Here is a 20,507-nt window from a genome sequence, read left to right as displayed (position 1 = left end):
ATATCCCTGTATTTAGCACCATCCATGGATAAGGGTCCATTCACACGTCCGTACCCGTTCCACAATTATCCAGAACGGGTGCGGACCCATTCATTCTCTATGGGGCAAGAATGGATGCGGATAGCACACAGTGTGCTGTCCGCATCCGCATTTCTGGAGCGCGGCCCCGAACTTCCGGTCCGCGGCTACGGAAAAAAATAGAACATGTCCTATTCTTGTCTGCAATTGTGGACAAGAATAGGCAGTTCTATGGGGCTGCTGGCCGGGTGTATTGCGGATCCGCAATACACTACAGACGTGTGAATGGACCCTAAGTCTCTATGAGCTTTCCACATCTTACCACTGGAATTTTTGACCATTCCTCCTCGCAAAACTGCTCCATCTCCCTCAAGTTGGATGGTTTGCGCTTGTAAACAGCAATCTTTAAGTGTGACCACATATTTTCTATTGGATTGAGATCTGGGCTTTGACTAGGCCATTTCAACACATTTTGTTTCCCCTTAAACCACTCAAGTGTTGCTTTAGCAGTGTGTTTTGGGTCATTGTCCTGCTGGAAGGTGAACCTCCGTCCTAGCCTCGCGCACAGAGTGGTACAGGTTTTGCTCAAGAATATCCCTGTATTTAGCACCATCCATCTTTCCCTCAACTCTGACCAGTTTCCTGGCTGCTGAAAAACATCCCCACAGCATGATGCTGACACCACCATGTTTCACTGTTGGGATGGTGTTCTTTGGGTGATGTGATGTGTTGGGTTTGCACCAGACATAGCGTTTTCTTTGATGGCCGAAAAGTAAAATTTTAGTCTCATCAGACCAGAGCACCTTCCTCCATACATTTTGGGAGTCTCCCACATGCCTTTTCGCAAACTCACAACGTGCCATTTTATTTTTTGCTGAAAGTAATGGCTTTTTTTCTGGCCACTCTGCCATAAAGCCCAACTCTATGGAGCGTACGGCTTATTGTCGTCCTATGTACAGATACTCCAGTCTCTGCTGTGGAACTCTGTAGCTCCTCCAGGGTTACCTTAGGTCTCTGTGCTGCCTCTCTGATTAATGCCCTCCTTGCTCGGTTTGTGAGTTTTGGTGGGCGGTCGTCTCTTGGCAGGTTTGCTGTTGTGCCATGTTCTTTCCATTTGGTTATGATAGATTTGATGGTGCTCCTGGGGATTATCAAAGATTTGGATATTTTTTTATAACCTAACCCTGATTTGTACTTCTCGACAACATTGTCCCTTACTTGTTTGGATAGTTCCTTGGTCTTCATGGCAGTGTTTGGTTAGTGATGCCTCTTGCTTAGGTGTTGCAGCCTCTGGGGCCTTTCAAAAAAGGTGTGTATATCATGTGACACTTAGATTTCACACAGGTGGACATCATTTCACTAATTATGTGACTTCTGAAGGTGATTGGTTGCACCAGAGCTTTTTATGGGCTTCCTAACAAAGGGGTGAATACATACGCACATGCCTGTTTTCTGTTTCTAAATAATAGTTTTATTTATATATTTTTCTCATTTCACTTCACCAACTTAGACTATTGTGTTCTGATCCATCACATAAAATTCAAATTAACAAAACATTGATCTTAAGGCTGTAATGTAACAACACACGAAAAAGTCAAGGGGGTGAATACTTTTGCAAGGCACTGTAGATGAAAGGTTGAATATCACCTCAAATAGGGTGCTCACATTTTATATTAGGGACAAACATAGGGGTCATCTATTTTTCTGAAATACGGCTATATTAAGCATATTTCATGGACAGATGGTGGCGCAACGGTTAGTTGTCTTTTTTCTAAAGTGAATAACCCTAATTTTGACAATCTTTCAAGGTACTGTAGTCCACCCATTCCAGTTATTACTTTAGTTGCCCTCCCCTGACCCCTCTCCAGCTCTGCTATGTCTGCCTTGTTCACAGGAGACCAGAACTGCACACAGTACTCCATGTGTGGTCTGACTAATGATTTGTAGAGTGGTAGCACTATGTTCTCATCACGGGCATATATGCCCCTTTTGATGCAACCCATTATCTTATTGGCCTTGGCAGCAGCTGCCTGTCAGTGGTTTCTGCAGTTTAGTTTGCTGTACACAAAAATTTCTAAGTCCTCTTCAATGTCTATGTTACCCAGTGTTTTACCATTTAGTATGTACGTGTGACTTGCGTTATTCCTTCCCACGTGCATATTCTTACATTTACCAATGTTAAACCTCATCTGCCACTCCAGCTTGCCGCAGTTTTTTCATCAAATTGGTGTGCCAAAGCTGTCTATTGATGACACTGGCTGTTAGCCCAGCGGTCCGTGCCGGTGCTGCTGCTCCTACTCGCGGACACGGGCGCCAGGCTTCCTCTTTCCCTCCTGCTGCCATGCTGACAAGTGTGGGCAGCAGGTAGCTGAACCGTTGCATCTATGCTCCATGCCAGAGTTTACTTCCTGCTGGAGACCTGTACTGTTATTAGGGCTTGCATGGGTGTGTCTCTCCTCACTTGTGAGTCAGCACGTACACGCCCTCTGTCTTACCAGCCTATGGCTGGATTGCAGGAAACATTTAAAGGCGCTTCCTACCACAGGAAGATGCCTGAGAAAATCATGGTCACAAGCTTGCCTAGTTCCAAGTGTGAAGGTGTTTTTCAAGTTCTGCTTTGCTGTGTACCGGACCCTGCTTTTGGAAATTTCGGATTTTGCCTGTTTGCCGTCTGCTTCTGACCTCAGACTTCGTTTACAGACCTTGCTTGTTTGCCACCTGCCTCTGACCCACAGATTTCGTTTACGGACCTTGCTTGATCTCTGCCTACCCTGACCATGTACTTCCCCTCGGTGCTTGCACTGGTATCTCTGACCCCCTGGTCAGCTGCCACTGACTCTGGGACTGCTCTGGAGTGGCAACTGGCAACTACCCTAACGGCCCAAGCCTATCCTCACCATCAGAGGCTCTAGTGAAGACCAGGTAATTGCTTAGTCACGCCCCTCCAGAGTATAGCCAGTCAGTGGCGCATTGGGTCCACACCCGCTTGCAGAATACTGCCAAGTTCTGTTGTACATGAATGAGCTGAAAAGTCAAGTAACATAAGTGAGAGCATGTGAAAACCAAAATGTTTAGAGGTTCCTACGAGAGTGTACCTAGTTTCTAGACTGCATAATGATTTATACAATCAAATCAGTTTTTCCTTATTTACAGGCTATAATTTTATAAAGGTAAATGCTAAGGGTTGTGCACTTTTGCAAATGAAGCTGTCATATTAATTCCTTCCATCTTCTGCTTTCTGCATAATCAGTCCACATCAAATATATGGCATCTACACAATATTGGTTTAATAACTGTGGCAATTTGGGTGAATTAGGAACACAGATAAAAAAAAAATAATCTGAAAAATATTTTATTGACAATAAGAAAATTTGAGGACATATTCAAATAAAGCATCAGTACAACATATCATTGATTTTACAATCTACCTCTTAAATTCACATTAGAAAAATGAAACACCTATTTTAAGTATACACTCAAGTGGTCCTTGATAAGTACAGACTAATAAAAGTGGGATATAGTTAGCTCTGGTATGGTCAAAGTCTCAGAAAATGAGGTAGATCTAAGTAACAGTTCAGAATATCTAGATGATTTTAAACACTGAACAGTTCCACTTGGCAAGAAGTCCCCAAAATATTAGCACACTAAGTCTACTGCAGGTACATCCATGTGAATGGGTTGGTTCACATGGTAGGTATTCTAAAAACAGTTAGGTTTGAACTTTTTGTTAGCATGTGCTCAATGGTAAAATACTATTTAAGACATACTACGGGAATGATTCTATTAACTACTTACAGCAAGGTACTTCAGCGAGTCCATAAGAGTAACCTCTTATGGACTCAATGAAAGTTTGAAAAACCTGTGTTTTCAGAGCTCTACACTGGATTGGAAAGTCACACAGAGCTTCAACTTGTGAATATTGAGTTAAGATGACAGATGCAGTTCCACAGTACAGATTTTTTATCGTTTTAATCCTCCTAATAGAATATTTGCCACTTTGCTTGTATTAATCATGATTGTATCCGTGATCAAAATAGGTTGATAGTTTAATCATCTATGGCTATCTCCAAAGTATTTACACCATCTTCAGGGAGGCAGACTAACTGCAAAACATTCAAGCTGGAAATTCACGTCGCTCAGTAAAGTTTCATTGTGTCACCATTCCTCAGGACAAGGCTTCCTTGGTGCAGTAAAGCTGGGATATAGTTTTGCTCAGCACTGGTCCAAGATTTCTGCAAAGAGATTAACTATTGAAAGTAATTGTGCCATCTCTTGTGTTAATTATAAAAGGGAAGTTGAGCTCTTAATTCACTCAATCACAAAGATTTCATATACATGGACTAGGTTTTCTGCACTAAACAAAAATGTTTTTCTGTTAAGAATAGCCCCTGTATTACAGGGAGTGCCTCATGCTGCAGGACGTACCTCTGTAGCTTTCCACACTTCACATTTGACAACAACTTCTCCCTCTCCTCGGTGGAAGAACAACATTCATATGCAGAAAGCAGGCTGTGGGTAATAAGAAGAGACTGTAAAAAGGATTACACGGCCTGCAATATCTATGATGTTGCATCATATAGTCTGTGGCACGCGTTTCCGGCCTTTGAGCATTCAGATGCTGTTGTCAGGATTGGCCACGGCATCTGAAGTGTTAAATGTCCGATATCGGCATTACTGCCAGTCACGGACTTTAGCCAAGTCCTGATGTAAATAGCCATATGGGGTTGAATTAGTTTAACATAACCGATCCCTCATGGAGCCATGCTGATACAATGTTATACACTTATTTTCAGTCAGTCAGTCAGCACATCCCAATGCGCAGGTGCACGCTGCCATGGCTAGAAACACAAAGAAAAAAGACAATGCAACAGCACTCTACAAACACAAATAAGGTACAATAATGCCATAATTATAGAAAACATTCTGGTGCTAATGCTACGCTTATTTTGCACATTTGAGATTCTTGGCAAATACATTTTGTACAAAATTATTTGGGCTGTCTGCCAAACGTCAAGGCGATCTCTATAAGATGGGAACCTAACAATAAATACTACCTGTTATGTGCAATAATGGCCAACATAAAATTCAGGGAGTGAAGGTTCCACATGCATGCTGGGTCCACTCTGCTTTTTACCATTTTTGGTGCCATAACGGCCTCCATTAAAGGGAACCTGTCACCAGGATTTTGTGCATAGAGCTGGGGACATGGGCTGCTAGATGGCCGCTAGCACATCTGCAATACCCAGTCCCCACAGCTCTCTGCGCTTTTATTGTGTTAAAAAAACTTTTGATCAATATGCACATGAACCTGATATGTGTCCTGTGTCCGGAGATGAGTCCAGCGGAAAGGAGCCCAGCACCGCCCCGCGTCCTCCGAATCTCCTCCTTGCTGGCTGACGTCACAGAGCTGGAGCGCCAAAATCTCGCGATGCGCGAGCTAGCGCATGCGCAGTGTCAGCATCATGTTCATTCCCTGTGCTGGCATCAGCACAGGGAACGAACTACGCATGCGCTAGCTCGCGCATCGCGAGATTTCGGCGCTCCAGCTCTGTGATGTTAGCCAGCAAGGAGGAGATTCGGAGGACGCGGGGCGGTGCTGGGCTCCTTTCCGCAGGACTCATCTCCGGACACAGGACACATATCAGGTTCATTTGCATATTGAGATCAAAACGTTTTTTAACACAATAAAAGCGCAGAGAGCTGTGGGGACTGGGTATTGCAGATGTGCTAGCGGCCATCTAGCAGCCCATGTCCCCAGCTCTATGCACAAAATCCTGGTGACAGGTTTCCTTTAAATACAGGGATGTAGGTACCAACATGTATGCTGAGCCAACTCTATACTTCTCCTGGTGCCAAATGGCTTCCAATAAATACGAGAGCAGGCTACAGCTTTATACTTACTCTAATTAAAGTCAGCCTAAGGGTAGTCAGGGGTGCAAGACCAACTGGAGTCAGCCACACGTCCAGCTCCAGTACACCTACACTCCCTGAATTATATGGTGGCCATTATGGCACATAACAATATTTAGTGTTAGGTTCCCGTCTTATAGAGATCGCCTTGATGTTTGGCAGACGGACCCAAATAATTTTGTACAAAATGTATTTGCCAAGAATCTCAAATTTGCTAAATAAGCTTAGCATTAGCACCAGAATGTTTTCTATAATTATGGCATTATTGTAACTTGTGTTTGCAGAGTGCTGCTGCATTGTCTTTTTTTCTTTGTGTTTCTAGCCATGGCAGCGTGCGCATGCACATTGGGATGTCCTGACTGACCCCCTTTTTTTTCAATGAAAATAAGTGTATAAACACTCTTTTGAATGACAATTGGAAGGTTATTATTTTATGGTCACTATTTCCCAGGTGTCCCTTAACCTACACATCTATTGTTCTGTCAGGTCTATTGTTTAGTACTAAGTCCAGTATGGCCATCCCTCTAGTCCAGGCATCCTCAAACTGCGGCCCTCCAGATGTTGTAAAACTACAACTCCCACAATGGCCTGCTGTAGGCTGATACCTGTAGGCTGTTCGGGCATGCTGGGAGTTGTAGTTTTGCAACAGCTGGAGGGCCGCAGTTTGAGGATGCCTGCTCTAGTCAGATCCTGGACCAGTTGGGAAAGGTAATTTGTCTTTGATTGTTTCCTTTAGGAGATCCACAGGTTTCAGTTTCGCAGTCTATATCTGCGTAGCTAAAGTACCCAAAAATAACAACCTCATTATGATTTGCTGCCTCGTCTATCTCGTTTAGTAGTAGATTTTCTGTCGGCTCTGATATATTAGGTGGTTTATAACAAACCCCTATCAGTATTTTATTATCGTTTTTGCCTCCATGTATTTCTATTCACATGGTAATTTCCCTCACTTATATTTTCCTGGAGTCTGGGCTTTAGACAGGACTTTACATAAAGCCAAACCCCTCCCCTTCTCCGGTTTTCCTGATCCTTTCTAAACAGACTGTAACCTTGTAAGTTAACTGGCCAGACATGTCTCAGTTATTCACACTATATCATAGTCCTCCTCAGACATTACTAATTCCAGTGTACCAGTTTTATTGGTCAGGCTTCTAGCATTAGTGTACATAAAATTAAGAGTTTTTTTTTTTATATTTTTAACCCTACAATTTTCCTTATGAACTGTTCTAGTCCCTACTTCCACTTCTCCCCCAGTTTCATTACCTTGTCCCAGGTCAATATCTGTACTATCTTCCCCTCCTATAACGTAATTACCCTCCCCCACAGTCCCTAGTTTAAACAGTCCTCCAACCTTCTAGCCATCTTCTACCCCAAAACAGCTGGCACCTTCCCTATTGACGTGCAGCCCATCCCTACGATACAGCCTGTAGTCGACAGAGAAGTCGACCCAGTTCTCCAGGATCCCAAACCCCTCTTTCTTACACCAGCTCTTGAGCCACTTGTTAACCTCCCTAATCTCCTGTTGCCTCTCGGGTGCAGCTTGTGGTACAGGTAGTATTTCACAAAATACTACCTTTCACGATTTTAAGGACCCTCCATCCACTTCTAACTTTGTCATTAGTTCCAATGTGGACCATGACCACTGAGCCTTCACCAACCCCTCCAAGTAATCTATCAACCTGTTCTGCAATATTTTGAATTGGAGTGCCAGGAAGACAACACACTGTTCAATGATCCCAGTCTTTGTGACAGATCACCCTATCTGTACCCCTAATGATAGAGTCTCCCACTACCAGCACCTGTCTGACCTGCCCTGTTCTTCTGGTCCTCTGCTTACTGGACCTGACATTTCCCTAACTGGCAGATGAAGTGTTTTGTTGCAAAAGCACCCTCCCTGAACTGACATCCCCCTCATCTGCCAATCTTGCAAACTTGTTTTGGTGTGTGAGATCAGGACTATTCCTCCCTGGCACTCTTCCCTCTACCCTTCTTTCTAAATATGTTATGCAGCTAGCTTACTTACGTTCCTGATCCTCCATACTACCACCCTCCTCCTCATCTACCCCATAGAGTGTCTGCTCAGTGAGCCAAATTGTCAGTGCATATCAGTGTTCAAATGAACTTGTTTAGATACAGGATCTGGTATTCCAGATGTGCAATTTAATCATATTTTGAAAAAAAATAATATGCACCCTCAAACGGATGTTCCAGGACTGCATACATTTCACAAGATATGCACTGGACTGTCTTTTCAATTATGGAGCACATACTTGCTAATGGGGATTACACTTCCTAAAGTCCCTGAATCTAAAGTTTTTTATGTTAAGTCACACACTTAATACAAACACACACTTGCAATCAAACATGCGAACACTCACAAACTCACGTTTTTAGTCTGCTTATATAGCTGCTACTCCCAGACAACTGAAAACCAGACTGCTTTGCAAACAATTGCAATGTAGTAATAGTTGCCTTGTTAGCCAACATTTCATTTTGTGGAGGCCTGGTTCTCTAAATGCAAACAATTCCATATTAACTTGGTGCAACAGGACAGTAGAAGATTTCAGTTTATGCGGAAAACAATCTTTTGAATAATTCAATGCTCATAACACCAAGCACTGGCTATGGCACACAGTTGAGTACTTCCATAGGACCTCACAGATAACACACCTCTCCTTATTTACTTTAAAAGGCCTTTCCGGTCATATAAAAAATACAGAAAATGCTTATGTATCCGAATGCTCACCACATGATGCCAGATAGATGAGAAGAAAATGCTTATGTATACGAATGCTCACCAGGTGATGACAGATAGATGAGAAAAAAGTAAATTTTCATCATCTTGCCCAGCTCTGTGTAGCAAGGGCTTGGTGTTGGTGGGACTAACAGTGGACTACAGTTATGATGACTCTTCTTGCAGCTTACAGAAATTGACTCTTCTCACATCTGCCTGTATACCTCTCTATTTCAAAGTGTAAAGGTGGATTTAGACGTGCTGATGAGCATCAGATTGTTGGAAAGGAAGCGCTTCTTCCCGACAGTGGGCTGCTCGTTAAGTGGAGGTGAAGCACTGCATTTACATGCAGCGATCACCTCCACAGTATGAGGATGAGGGATCGCTATTGTCCTCATACAGCTGCATTGTTTGTATGCAGCAGATTGCTATTTACCCAGCACGATAAACAGGTGTTTCACTCAATCAGGTGATCGGCTGCTTCCAGATTGTCAGGACCGAGCGTTCACAGAAACGGTCGTTCCCGATAACCTGCCCTATTATCTGGCTGCTTAAATCCACCTTAAAGTAGTGCTATAATTATGTACTGTCTTTACAGACAACACAGATCTGCAACTAAGACACTTCTCTGATGTGCTATCTGGATTGCAGATAGTCACTTCTCTCTATCTACTGTTTGGCACAATCCCTTCTGAAACTGCCAGGGTGGGGGAGGAATCAAGAGATCAGTGGAGATAAGAGGCATGTGAACTGTGGGGTCTCATATTACAGGGAGTGGGAAAGGGAGGCTAACCATGTCTTCAGTGTACAGGACATCACTCAAGCAGAAGATAACCACCAGGAGCATGGTCATGTGACTGCATGTGAGACTGGCTTACAGAGGCATGTCAGCCACAGACAATATTCTAGTAAGTAATACATTATACTACAGTTAACCCTTTCGCTGCTAGCACCATACATGTACGGTGCTGGAGCGATGGGTAAACATGGCGCCTGCTCGCACATGCAGTGGGTGCCATGGCCGGCGGGTCTCTGCTGTTTCAAACAGCAGAGGACCGCAGCTAAGGACTGCGACTGTCAATAATGCCGATCGCGGTCATTAAAGCCTTTATATACCGTGATCAAGTATGATCATGGTATCTAAACCTTGAAAAACCCGGAAGTGTGCACTTCTTTGTCATTACCGACATCCCAGTGCGGCCAATGGGGATGCCGGCAATTGACTTTAATATGCTGGGTCTCTCTGAAGAGGCCAACATAATAAATGAGCAATTCACATATTACCATGCTCCTGTATGGAGTGTGGTAATATTGAATTAAAAAAATTTGTGAATGTTGTAGCCTCCTATACTGGCTACAAAAAAAAAAAATTTTTTAAAATCTAAAAATTTAAATCATCCCCTTTCCTTAGAATAAAAAATATAAACATCATGGGCAACATTGCGTCAACGAACGCCCGTACTATTAAAATATAAAAATATTTTTCAAATACGGCGAATGGAGTAATGGAAAAAAGTATTAAACAGGCCAATTCGCAGGGGCATGGCTAGGCTGCTGAGAGAAATGGCCGCATGAAAGAGGAGCTCCGACACCGAAGCGACTGCTACATGAGCAAACCCACTTTCAGCATTGGTCTGCCTCCTTATTTTCGGCCCCTTTCAATGCCCAATACCCTCCCTGACATTATGGGGAAGTCGAAGAGGCAGCTGCCTAGACTCAAAGGCAGCAGTCTGGAGGATTACTTTGACAAGGGACCCGCTAAAGATGGCGCCGGGCCCTGCAGAGCGATGTCCCTGCCGGCACCTCCCTGCAGCTTGTCTCCCTCACAAGCATCGTGATCGCTGTCTCCTCAAGGGACCTCCCGTGCATCCAGAGGATGTCAGAGCCCCCACAGACGTCGCGCGCAAGATCCATAATAGCGACCAGACCGTCTTACCGCTGGAACCCCCTTCACTCAGCCAGCAACGCCTGAGAAAGTGGAGAGAGACGGGGGACCAAACTCAGGTCAGTTCAAGCAATAACACTGTTATGCCTGCCACCCTGGCCAAAGTCTACTTCCAGGATTACCCGACCTCAGATAAACCCCTGTCAGAGGACACATTAAAGAACATGCTCCTGGCACAGAAATCCTCCCTGCACGCAGACATAGCAGATTTGATTAACCCTCTCACTGCCAGAGTGCAAGGAGCAGAAGATAAAATCCTCCATGTTAAAAGTTTGCTACTTCCCAGAACTCTGTTATTGATGCCCATAATGATATGGCAGATGAACTAGAAGCCATTAAGTTGAAAATAGCAGACATGGAAGATCGCTGTAGGCGAAATAATGTAAAATTCAGAGGCATCCCAGAAGACACCCCACCTCAAGAACTACAACCCTACCTGAAAGCCTTATATACCACATATTCCTGCACCTGGAATGATGATAATCGACAGGGCCCATAGGGTACCGAAGCCTCCTCATCTAGGTCCCAGCGTCCCAAGAGACACCTTGGCCCGCATCCATTTCTTCCATACCAAAGAGGCATTGATGTCTGCTGCCAAGAAGCAAGGGATACTACCATCGCCTTATCAATCTCTTAAACTCTTTACTGACCTATCTATGGCAACCCTCAGCCAGCGTAGGTCGCTACAACCCATCACATTGGCCCTCCGTGCACACAATGTTCCGTACAAATGGGGATTCCCCTTGAAATTGTTGATCCACAAAAATGGCCAAGTTCACGTCGTCTTTGAAGATAGAAAGAAGCTACTGCACATCTGGCAGATTCCAATGTCTTTGGGGAAACCCCAGAGAAGCCCTCAGTTGAACTGAATTCTTATAATCCATTATGGAACCGTGAGAAAGGATCGCCATACTCTGATCCGTGGCTGGTATTGATATAAGAGGACTCTGGCTGTTGCGCTACTATTCTTCTACCTAGCTCTGAGCAGAAGGGAGCTAAAACACGCGATGGACATCATTTTTCCATTTCGGATTACTTTCATATTATAAAATAAATAGCTCCAAATCCCAAGCGCTACCCATTAATATGCCACAAGATGATGTGACATTGTTGTGGTCCCATTATGACTTAGGGCAGTTCAGATGATTGCCAATCTATCTGGGAGTCAAACTTACTTCACCATGCTCGCTATTATACAAGCAGAATTACGAGCCCCTTCTTTCCACCGTGACAAAATACTTCTCCTCTTTTGCAATGAAATCGGTGTCGTGGGTTGGCAAAATTGCATCATTCCAAATGATGACTCTCCCCAAACTTATATACATGTTCCGAGCTCTTCCCATACCCATTGCATCCACTTTTTTTAACCACCTCAGCCCCTATAGCTTAAACACCCTGAAAGACCAGGCCACTTTTTACACTTCTGACCTACACTACTTTCACCGTTTATTGCTCGGTCATGCAACTTACCACCCAAATGAATTTTACCTCCTTTTCTTCTCACTAATAGAGCTTTCATTTGGTGGTATTTCATTGCTGCTGACATTTTTACTTTTTTTGTTATTAATCGAAATTTAACGATTTTTTTGCAAAAAAAAGAAATTTTTCACTTTCAGTTGTAAAATTTTGCAAAAAAACCGACATCCATATATAAATTTTGCTCTAAATTTATTGTTATACATGTCTTTGATAAAAAAATAATGTTTGGGTAAAAGTTATAGCGTTTACAAACTATGGTACAAAAATGTGAATTTCCGCTTTTTGAAGCAGCTCTGACTTTCTGAGCACCTGTCATGTTTCCTGAGGTTCTAAAATGGCCAGACAGTACAAACACCCCACAAATGACCCCATTTCGGAAAGTAGACACCCTAAGGTATTCGCTGATGGGCATAGTGAGTTCATAGAACTTTTTATTTTTTGTCACAAGTTAGCGGAAAATGATGATTTTTTTTTTTTTTTCTTACAAAGTCTCATATTCCACTAACTTGTGACAAAAAATAAAAAGTTCTATGAACTCACTATGCCCATCAGTGAATACCTTTGGGTGTCTTCTTTCCAAAATGGGGTCACTTGTGGGGTAGTTATACTGCCCTGGCATTCAAGGGGCCCAAATGTGTGGTAAGGAGTTTGAAATCAAATTCTGTAAAAAATGGCCAGTGAAATCCAAAAGGTGCTCTTTGGAATGTGGGCCCCTTTGCCCACCTAGGCTGCAAAAAAGTGTCACACATGTGGTATCTCGGTATTCAGGAGAAGTTGGGGAATATGTTTTGGGGTGTCATTTTACATATACCCATGCTGGGTGAGATAAATATCTTGGTCAAATGCCAACTTTGTATAAAAAATGGGAAAAGTTGTCTTTTGCCAAGATATTTCTCTCACCCAGCATGGGTATATGTAAAATGACACCCCAAAACACATTCCCCAACTTCTCCTGAATACGGAGATACCACATGTGACACTTTTTTTGCAGCCTAGGTGGGCAAAGGTGCCCAAATTCCTTTTAGGAGGGCATTTTTAGACATTTGGATACCAGACTTCTTCTCAAGCTTTGGGGCCCCTAAAATGCCAGGGCAGTATAAATACCCCACATGTGACCCCATTTTGGAAAGAAGACACCCCAAGGTATTCAATGAGGGGCATGGCGAGTTCATAGAAAAAAAAAAATTTTGGCACAAGTTAGCGGAAATTGATTTTTTTAATTTTTTTCTCACAAAGTCTCCCTTTCCGCTAACTTGGGACAAAAATTTCAATCTTTCATGGACTCAATATGCCCCTCAGCGAATACCTTGGGGTGTCTTCTTTCCAAAATGGTGTTATTTGTGGGGTGTTTGTACTGCCCTGGCATTTGAGGGTCTCCGCAATCATTACATGTATGCACAGCATTAGGAGTTTCTGCTATTCTCCTTATATTGAGCATACGTCTGCCAGGACATAGGAGCTCCGCCCAACATCCATACCCACTTAGCTCGTATGCCCTGGCAAACCATATTTCTCCATTCACATCAATCGATGTGGATGAATAAATCATTGCCGGGATTTTTTTTTTTTATATATATATACAAAGTGTTTGCCAAAGTATATGAACACCGCCACCTCCTCAGCTCATATGCCTCGGCAAACGTATCTTTTACTGCAGAGGAGAAATCTCGTCTTGCAGCGCCGCATACACCGACTTGCGTGTAATCTGACAGCAGCGCAATGCTTCTGTCAGAATGCACATCAGTGCTGCAGCTAGTCGATCGGTTGGTCCACCTGGAAGGTAAAAAAAACAAAACAAAAAAGATAAAACCAGGCCGCAACGCAATAAATTTATTAACTTTTGAACAGAACATATAAACTTTTTTTAACTGAACGTTAACTTTTTTACTTACCGGTAATTTTTTTTTTGTTTCGTTTTTTTTACCTTTATAGAACAAACCTCTCCTTCCCCATGGGACAATGTGCAAAGCGCCCAAAGATGTGGCGAAGTACGTTATGCACTTTATCCCAGGTGAAAGGAGAAGTTTGCAGCAGCTGTGAGTAAAAGGGCGCTAATAGCCCTGTGTGCCTGTCCTGTGAGATGCAATCCCTATGCTAGGTGTACCTGTGTGTGGTACTTCCGGAAACACTCTCCTAAGCATAGGGCAGGGTGGTCAGGACAGTCATAGCGGGTGTCACGCCTTATTCCACTCCTGTTACAGACACAACATTTTTTTCGGGGTGGCGGTTGGGTTGAGGTACCAGGAACGACACTGGGGAAATGTCGCTCGTGTAGACGGCTAACTACACTGGTGGTTGGGGCCACGGAACCTCCTGGATACAGGAGGTTCTCGATGATCTCTTCCTGGAATTTGAGGAAGGATCGTGTTCTCCCAGCCTTACTGTAGAGAACAAAACTATTATACAGAGCCAATTGAATTAAATATACAGACACCTTCTTATACCAGCGTCTGGAAACTAAATAGGAAGCCAACATCTGGTCATTGAAGTCCACCCCTCCCATGAGCGCATTATAGTTGTGGACTGAGAGGGGCTTTTCAATGACACGGGTTGCCCTTTCAATTTGGATTGTCGTGTCTGCGTGAATGGAGGAGAGCATGTAAACGTCACGCTTGTCTCTCCATTTCACCGCGAGCAGTTCTTCGTTACACAAGGCAGCCCTCTCCCCCCTTGCAAGACGGGTGGTAACGAGCCGTTGGGGGAAGCCCACGCGACTAGTTCGCGCGATGCCACAGGCGCAAATCTGTTCTAGAAACAAATGCCTAAAGAGGGCCACACTTGTGTAAAAATTGTCCACATAAAGATGGTACCCCTTGCCGAATAAGGGTGACACCAAGTCCCAGACTGTCTTCCCACTGCTCCCCAGGTAGTCAGGGCAACCGACCGGCTCCAGGGTCTGATCTTTTCCCTCATAGATCCGAAATTTGTGGGTATAGCCTGTGGCCCTTTCACAGAGCTTATACAATTTGACCGCATACCGGGCACGCTTGTTTGGGATGTATTGTTTGAAGCCAAGGCGCCCGGTAAAATGTATTAGGGACTCGTCTACGCAGATGTTTTGCTCAGGGGTATACAAATCTGCAAATTTCTGGTTGAAATGGTCTATGAGGGGCCGAATTTTGTGGAGCCGGTCAAAAGCTGGGTGGCCTCTGGGACGGGAGGTGGTGTTGTCGCTAAAATGCAGGAAACGCAGGATGGTCTCAAATCGTGTCCTGGACATAGCAGCAGAGAACATGGGCATGTGATGAATTGGGTTCGTGGACCAATATGACCGCAATTCATGCTTTTTAGTTAGACCCATGTTGAGGAGAAGGCCCAGAAAAATTTTAAGTTCGGAAACTTGGGCTGGTTTCCACCGGAAAGGCTGGGCATAATAGCTTCCCGGGTTTGCGGTTATAAATTGTGTGGCATACCAATTTGTTTCTGCCGCGACACGGGGCCAGGTACGCCTGGTGCTATCAGGGACCTCCACCTCCTCGTCCGAACTTTGGGTCAGAGAGCCACTGCTTTCTACAGGTTCATATTCTGACCCGCTAGATTCGTCAGATGAGGGTTCCCAATCCTCATCCGACTGGGTCAGAATCCTGTAGGCCTCTTCAGAAGAATACCCCCTGTTTGACATTTTGGACTACTAAATTTAGGGGTATTCCCTGAGACTACCCAAGAAAAAAAGCAAGCCTGTCTTACAAAGGGGAGGCTAGCGAAGTACCGGAGGCCGCTGCGGTTGATAAAAAATATCAAAACTGATTTTTTTATCACCGCAGTGCGTGTAAAGTGAATGTGCAGTGATCAAAAAATAATAATTTTTTGTCACTGCGGTGGGGCGGGCGTGGGTGAACGCACGTGTGGGCGACCGATCAGGCCTGATCGGGCAAACACTGCGTTTTGGGTGGAGGGCGAGCTAAGGTGACACTAATACAATTATAGATCTGACCGTGATCAGTTTTGATCACTTACAGATACTATAAAAGTACAAATGCTGATTAGCGATATGCTAATCAGCGAATAAGGGACTGCGGTGCGGTGGGCTGGGCGCTAACTGATCCCTAAACTACCTAACCAAGGGGCCTAAACTAATCCTAAAACCTAACAGCCAATACTAGTGAAAAAAAAAAGTGACAGTTTACACTGATCACTTTTTGTCTTTCACTAAGTGATTGACAGGGAGCGATCAAGGGGTTAATTTGGATGATGGGGGTGATGGAAGGTGATCTGGGGCTAAGGACAGTGTTTGGTGTGTACTTACAGTTCAGTCTGCTCCTCTGCTGGATCCAACCGACGAAAAGGACCAGCAGAGGAGCAGAGAAGCCATATAACAGATCATATTTACTAATATGATCTGTTATATGGCTTGTGATTCGATTTTTTAAAAATCAGCAACCTGCCAGCGACGATCATTGGCTGGCAGGTTGCTGATGCAATTCTCCTCGAACTTTTGCCGGCCCGCGATGCGCATGCGCGGGCCGGCTGTGACCGAAATCTCGCCTTAATCAACCACCTCCAGGACGCGTCGCTGCGTTCAGCGGTCCGGAGGTGGTTAAGAAGGCTCAGGCTATATTGGGTAAATATATTTGGGGTTCATCCAAACCTAGAATTGCCCAAAATCTCATATTTAACAAAAAAGGCCTGGTTCCATATAGAATCTCAGTCCATAGAGAGAGGTACTTTGAAAGACTACCTAATACGGTCACTATGGAATTCAGGGCCCCCCAAAGCTAAATTGCTTACAGTGGCCCATGAGGGTAAACTATGGACCCAAATCCACAGGTTACAAGGGGACTCCCACTCGCCACTCTTCCGACATGCCACAACTCACACATTGGAAACGGTGATACCTGACATTAACTTGTCTGAATGGCGGACGAGGGAAATTCATAGTACTTCCCAACTACTGGCAGCAAATGTAGTCCTTCATTTTGAATCACTTCAGTGGTCTTTTCAACTACCACAGAAAGAACTCTTTAAATACCTGAAGGTCAGTCATTTCCTAACCCGTATAATAAAATCACCCCCTTCGGTGAATACTGACGTTCTTAGACTTTACCAATTCCTTCCTTCTTCAAAAAACACACTACGAGATATATTTACGACTTGCTAGGAGACAAAAATACCTTTGTCAAATCCCCTCCCATCAAACGCTGGGATTCTGAACTGAGCAAATCTTTCACCGAAGAAACATGGATAGCAGCTATAAAATTCCTCTCTTCAAATTTTAAATGTGTTACCCACTATGAAGCAGGGATTAAAATGCTACTGCAATGGTACTTTACTCCCCAAAGATTACACAAAATCTACCCATGCTCCTCCCCCTGCTGTTGGAGGAATTGTGGTAATACAGGTTCTCTATATTACATTCTGTGGGCCTGCCCCAAGCTCTCCCAATTTTGGCAACAGATTTTTGCGTTGATATCGGATATCACATTGGAAACTGTATCTCCACTCCCGGAATTTGCCCTGTTATTTCTTGGCATTCAGACCATGCACCCTAGTTACAGGAGCCATATAGGCCATATACTACTGATGCTAAATTAATAATAACTCGCCATTGGAAACAGACAAAACCACCTTCTTTGTCGGAGGTGATTCATGAGCTGAACACGACATGTCGCTACGAGCATTCTCTTCCTGCTACAGTAATTTCCCCCAACTCCTGTAACATTACATAAACCCCTTGGATGATCAATCCTAACTACTCCCCATAAAAGAACGCACATGCCAACGTTGGCTCTTAGAATAGGCAACTGTTGTCTACTCACGTATTGGATACCTGCTATGTTGTTTCTTACCCTGTATTCTCCTTCCTCCTTCTTTTATTTTCAAAACTTATTCTTATTTGCTGTTATGCACTTTGGGAATGAGACTCCAGGTTCATCTCACCATCTGCGAATGGTGTTCCTGGAGTAAATTTGTTACACGCAAATTCATTCTTATGGATGTTGTACTGCTTACTTTTAATGACATATGAAAATCAATAAAAACGATTTACTAAAAAAAAATTAAAAAAGGCCAATTCGCCATTTTTTCATCACTTCTCTTACCCCCCAAAAAATTATCAAAAAGTCACACAGACTGCAAAACTTTAGCTTTTTACAAAACCTCCCACTGTATGTGTGCAGGGATATTAGACAGTACCAGGCCACTGACAACTACAGAAAATGTTACCCAGCTTTCCCAGGTGCCCGGATGTCATCTTTGTCTATATAGCCAGGAGGCATTTCGCACTGTCTGTCTAGGTAAATCTGACATTCATTAGCGCTGGAGACCAAAATCTTGTGGCGCTGTACACACTGACCATATAGTGTTGCCTTTAAATTGTGCAAGTAACCCAGCTATCCTATGACCCTGAAAGGCAAATCTACCTAGTCATAGCACTAATTAGGAGTGAGGAGGGGGATTTATCCTGGTAGATTTAGTATTCTGCAGTCTATTACACTTCCACATGGTGGTTACCCAGCTTTGCGAGGACCCTGAAGGGCAAATGGCAAATATAAGTAGCTTAGCCTAGATAGGGCACTATTTAGTAGTGAAGAGTATTTATCCTGGTAGATTTCGTATTCTGCAGATTTTATTACAGCTCCACATGGTGGTAAACCAGCTTCCCCAAAAACTTGAAGGGACAAATATGCACTATTTGAGTAAGGCTACTTTCACACTCGCGTCTTGTGCGGATCCGTCAAGGACGGATCCTTTCAGATAATACAGCCATCTGCATCCGTTTAGAACGGATCCGTTTGTATTATCTTTAACCACCTCAGCCCCTATAGCTTAAACACCCTTAATGACCAGGCCACTTTTTACACTTCTGACCTACCCTACTTTCACCGTTTATTGCTCGGTCATGCAACTTACCACCCAAATGAATTTTACCTCCTTTTCTTCTCACTAATAGAGCTTTCATTTGGTGGTATTTCATTGACATTTTAACTTTTTTTTGTTATAAATCGAAATTTAACAAATTTTTTTGCGAAAAAATGACATTTTTCACTTTCAGTTGAAAAATTTTGCAAAAAAAACGACATCCATATATAAATTTTTCTCAAAATTTATTGTTCTACATGTCTTTGATAAAAAAAATATGTTTGGGTAAAAAAAAATGGTTTGGGTAAAAGTTATAGCGTTTACAAACTATGGTACAAAAATGTGAATTTCCGCTTTTTGAAGCAGCTCTGACTTTCTGAGCACCTGTCATGTTTCCTGAGGTTCTACAATGCCCAGACAGTACAAACACCCCACAAATGACCCCATTTCGGAAAGTAGACACCCTAAGGTATTCGCTGATGGGCATACTGAGTTCATAGAACTTTTTATTTTTTGTCACAAGTTAGTGGAAAATGATGATTTTTTTTTTTTTCTTACAAAGTCTCATATTCCACTAACTTGTGACAAAAAATAAAAACTTCTATGAACTCACTATGCCCATCAGCGAATACCTTGGGGTGTCTTCTTTTTTGCAGCCTAGGTGGGCAAAGGGGCCCACATTCCAAAGAGCACCTTTCGGATTTCACCGGCCATTTTTTACAGATTTTGATTTCAAACTACTTACAACACATTAGGGCCCCTAGAATGCCAGGGCAGTATAACTACCCCACAAGTGACCCCATTTTGGAAAGAAGACACCCCAAGGTATTCCGTGAGGGGCATGGCGAGTTCCTAGAATTTTTTATTTTTTGTCACAAGTTAGCGGAAAATGATGATTTTTTTTAATTTATTTTTTTCTTACAAAGTCTCATATTCCACTAACTTGTGACAAAAAATAAAAACTTCCATGAACTCACTATGCCCATCAGCGAATACCTTGGGGTGTCTTCTTCAATCGATGTGGATGAATAAATCATTGCGGGGATTTTTTTTTATATATACAAAATATATATATATACAAAAGCATATGAACACCGCCGCCTCCTCAGCTCATATGCCTCGGCAAACGTATCTTTTACTGCAGAGGAGAAATCTCGTCTTGCAGCGCTGCATACACCGACTTGTGTGTAATCTGACAGAAGCGCAATGCTTCTGTCAGAATGCACAACAGTGCTGCAGCTAGTCGATCGGTTGGTCCACCTGGAAGGTAAAAAAAACAAAACAAAAAAGAAAAAACCAGGCCGCAACACAATAAATTTTATTAACTTTATAATAACTTTTGAACAAAACATATAAACTTTTTTTTTACTTTTTGAACTGAAGTTAACTTTTTTGCTTACCTTTTTTTTTATTTTTATTTTTTTATTTTTTTACCTTTTATAGGACAAACCTCTCCTTCCCCATGGGACAATGTGCAAAGCGCAAATCGCCCAAAGATGTGGCGAAGTACATTATGCACTTTATCCCAGGTGAAAGGAGAGGTTTGCAGTAGCTGTGAGTAAAAGGGCCCTAATAGCCCTGTGTGCCTGTCCTGTGAGATGCAATCCCTATGCTAAGTGTACC

The 20,507-nt window shown here is 43.2% G+C and overlaps 1 protein-coding gene across 1 annotated transcript in view; it reads right to left on the bottom strand.

Annotated features, from left to right (window-relative positions):
- Nucleotides 1-3,380: 3,380 nt before the first annotated feature.
- MUS81 (MUS81 structure-specific endonuclease subunit) overlaps nucleotides 3,381-20,507 on the bottom strand; it is a 499,563-nt gene continuing 482,436 nt past the window's right edge. Inside the window, exons 16-17 of the mRNA XM_040410299.1 lie at nucleotides 4,444-4,527; nucleotides 3,381-4,250 (exon numbers count right to left, since the gene is read on the bottom strand). Of these exons, the coding sequence (XP_040266233.1) occupies nucleotides 4,184-4,250; nucleotides 4,444-4,527 (151 nt within the window). The 3' untranslated portion in view covers nucleotides 3,381-4,183. The remainder of the gene's footprint in view (nucleotides 4,251-4,443; nucleotides 4,528-20,507) is intronic.

The sequence above is a fragment of the Bufo bufo genome, chromosome 10 (assembly GCF_905171765.1).
Source record: "Bufo bufo chromosome 10, aBufBuf1.1, whole genome shotgun sequence".
Lineage (NCBI taxonomy): Eukaryota > Metazoa > Chordata > Amphibia > Anura > Bufonidae > Bufo > Bufo bufo.
This window is presented reverse-complemented; position numbering and strand designations above follow the sequence as displayed.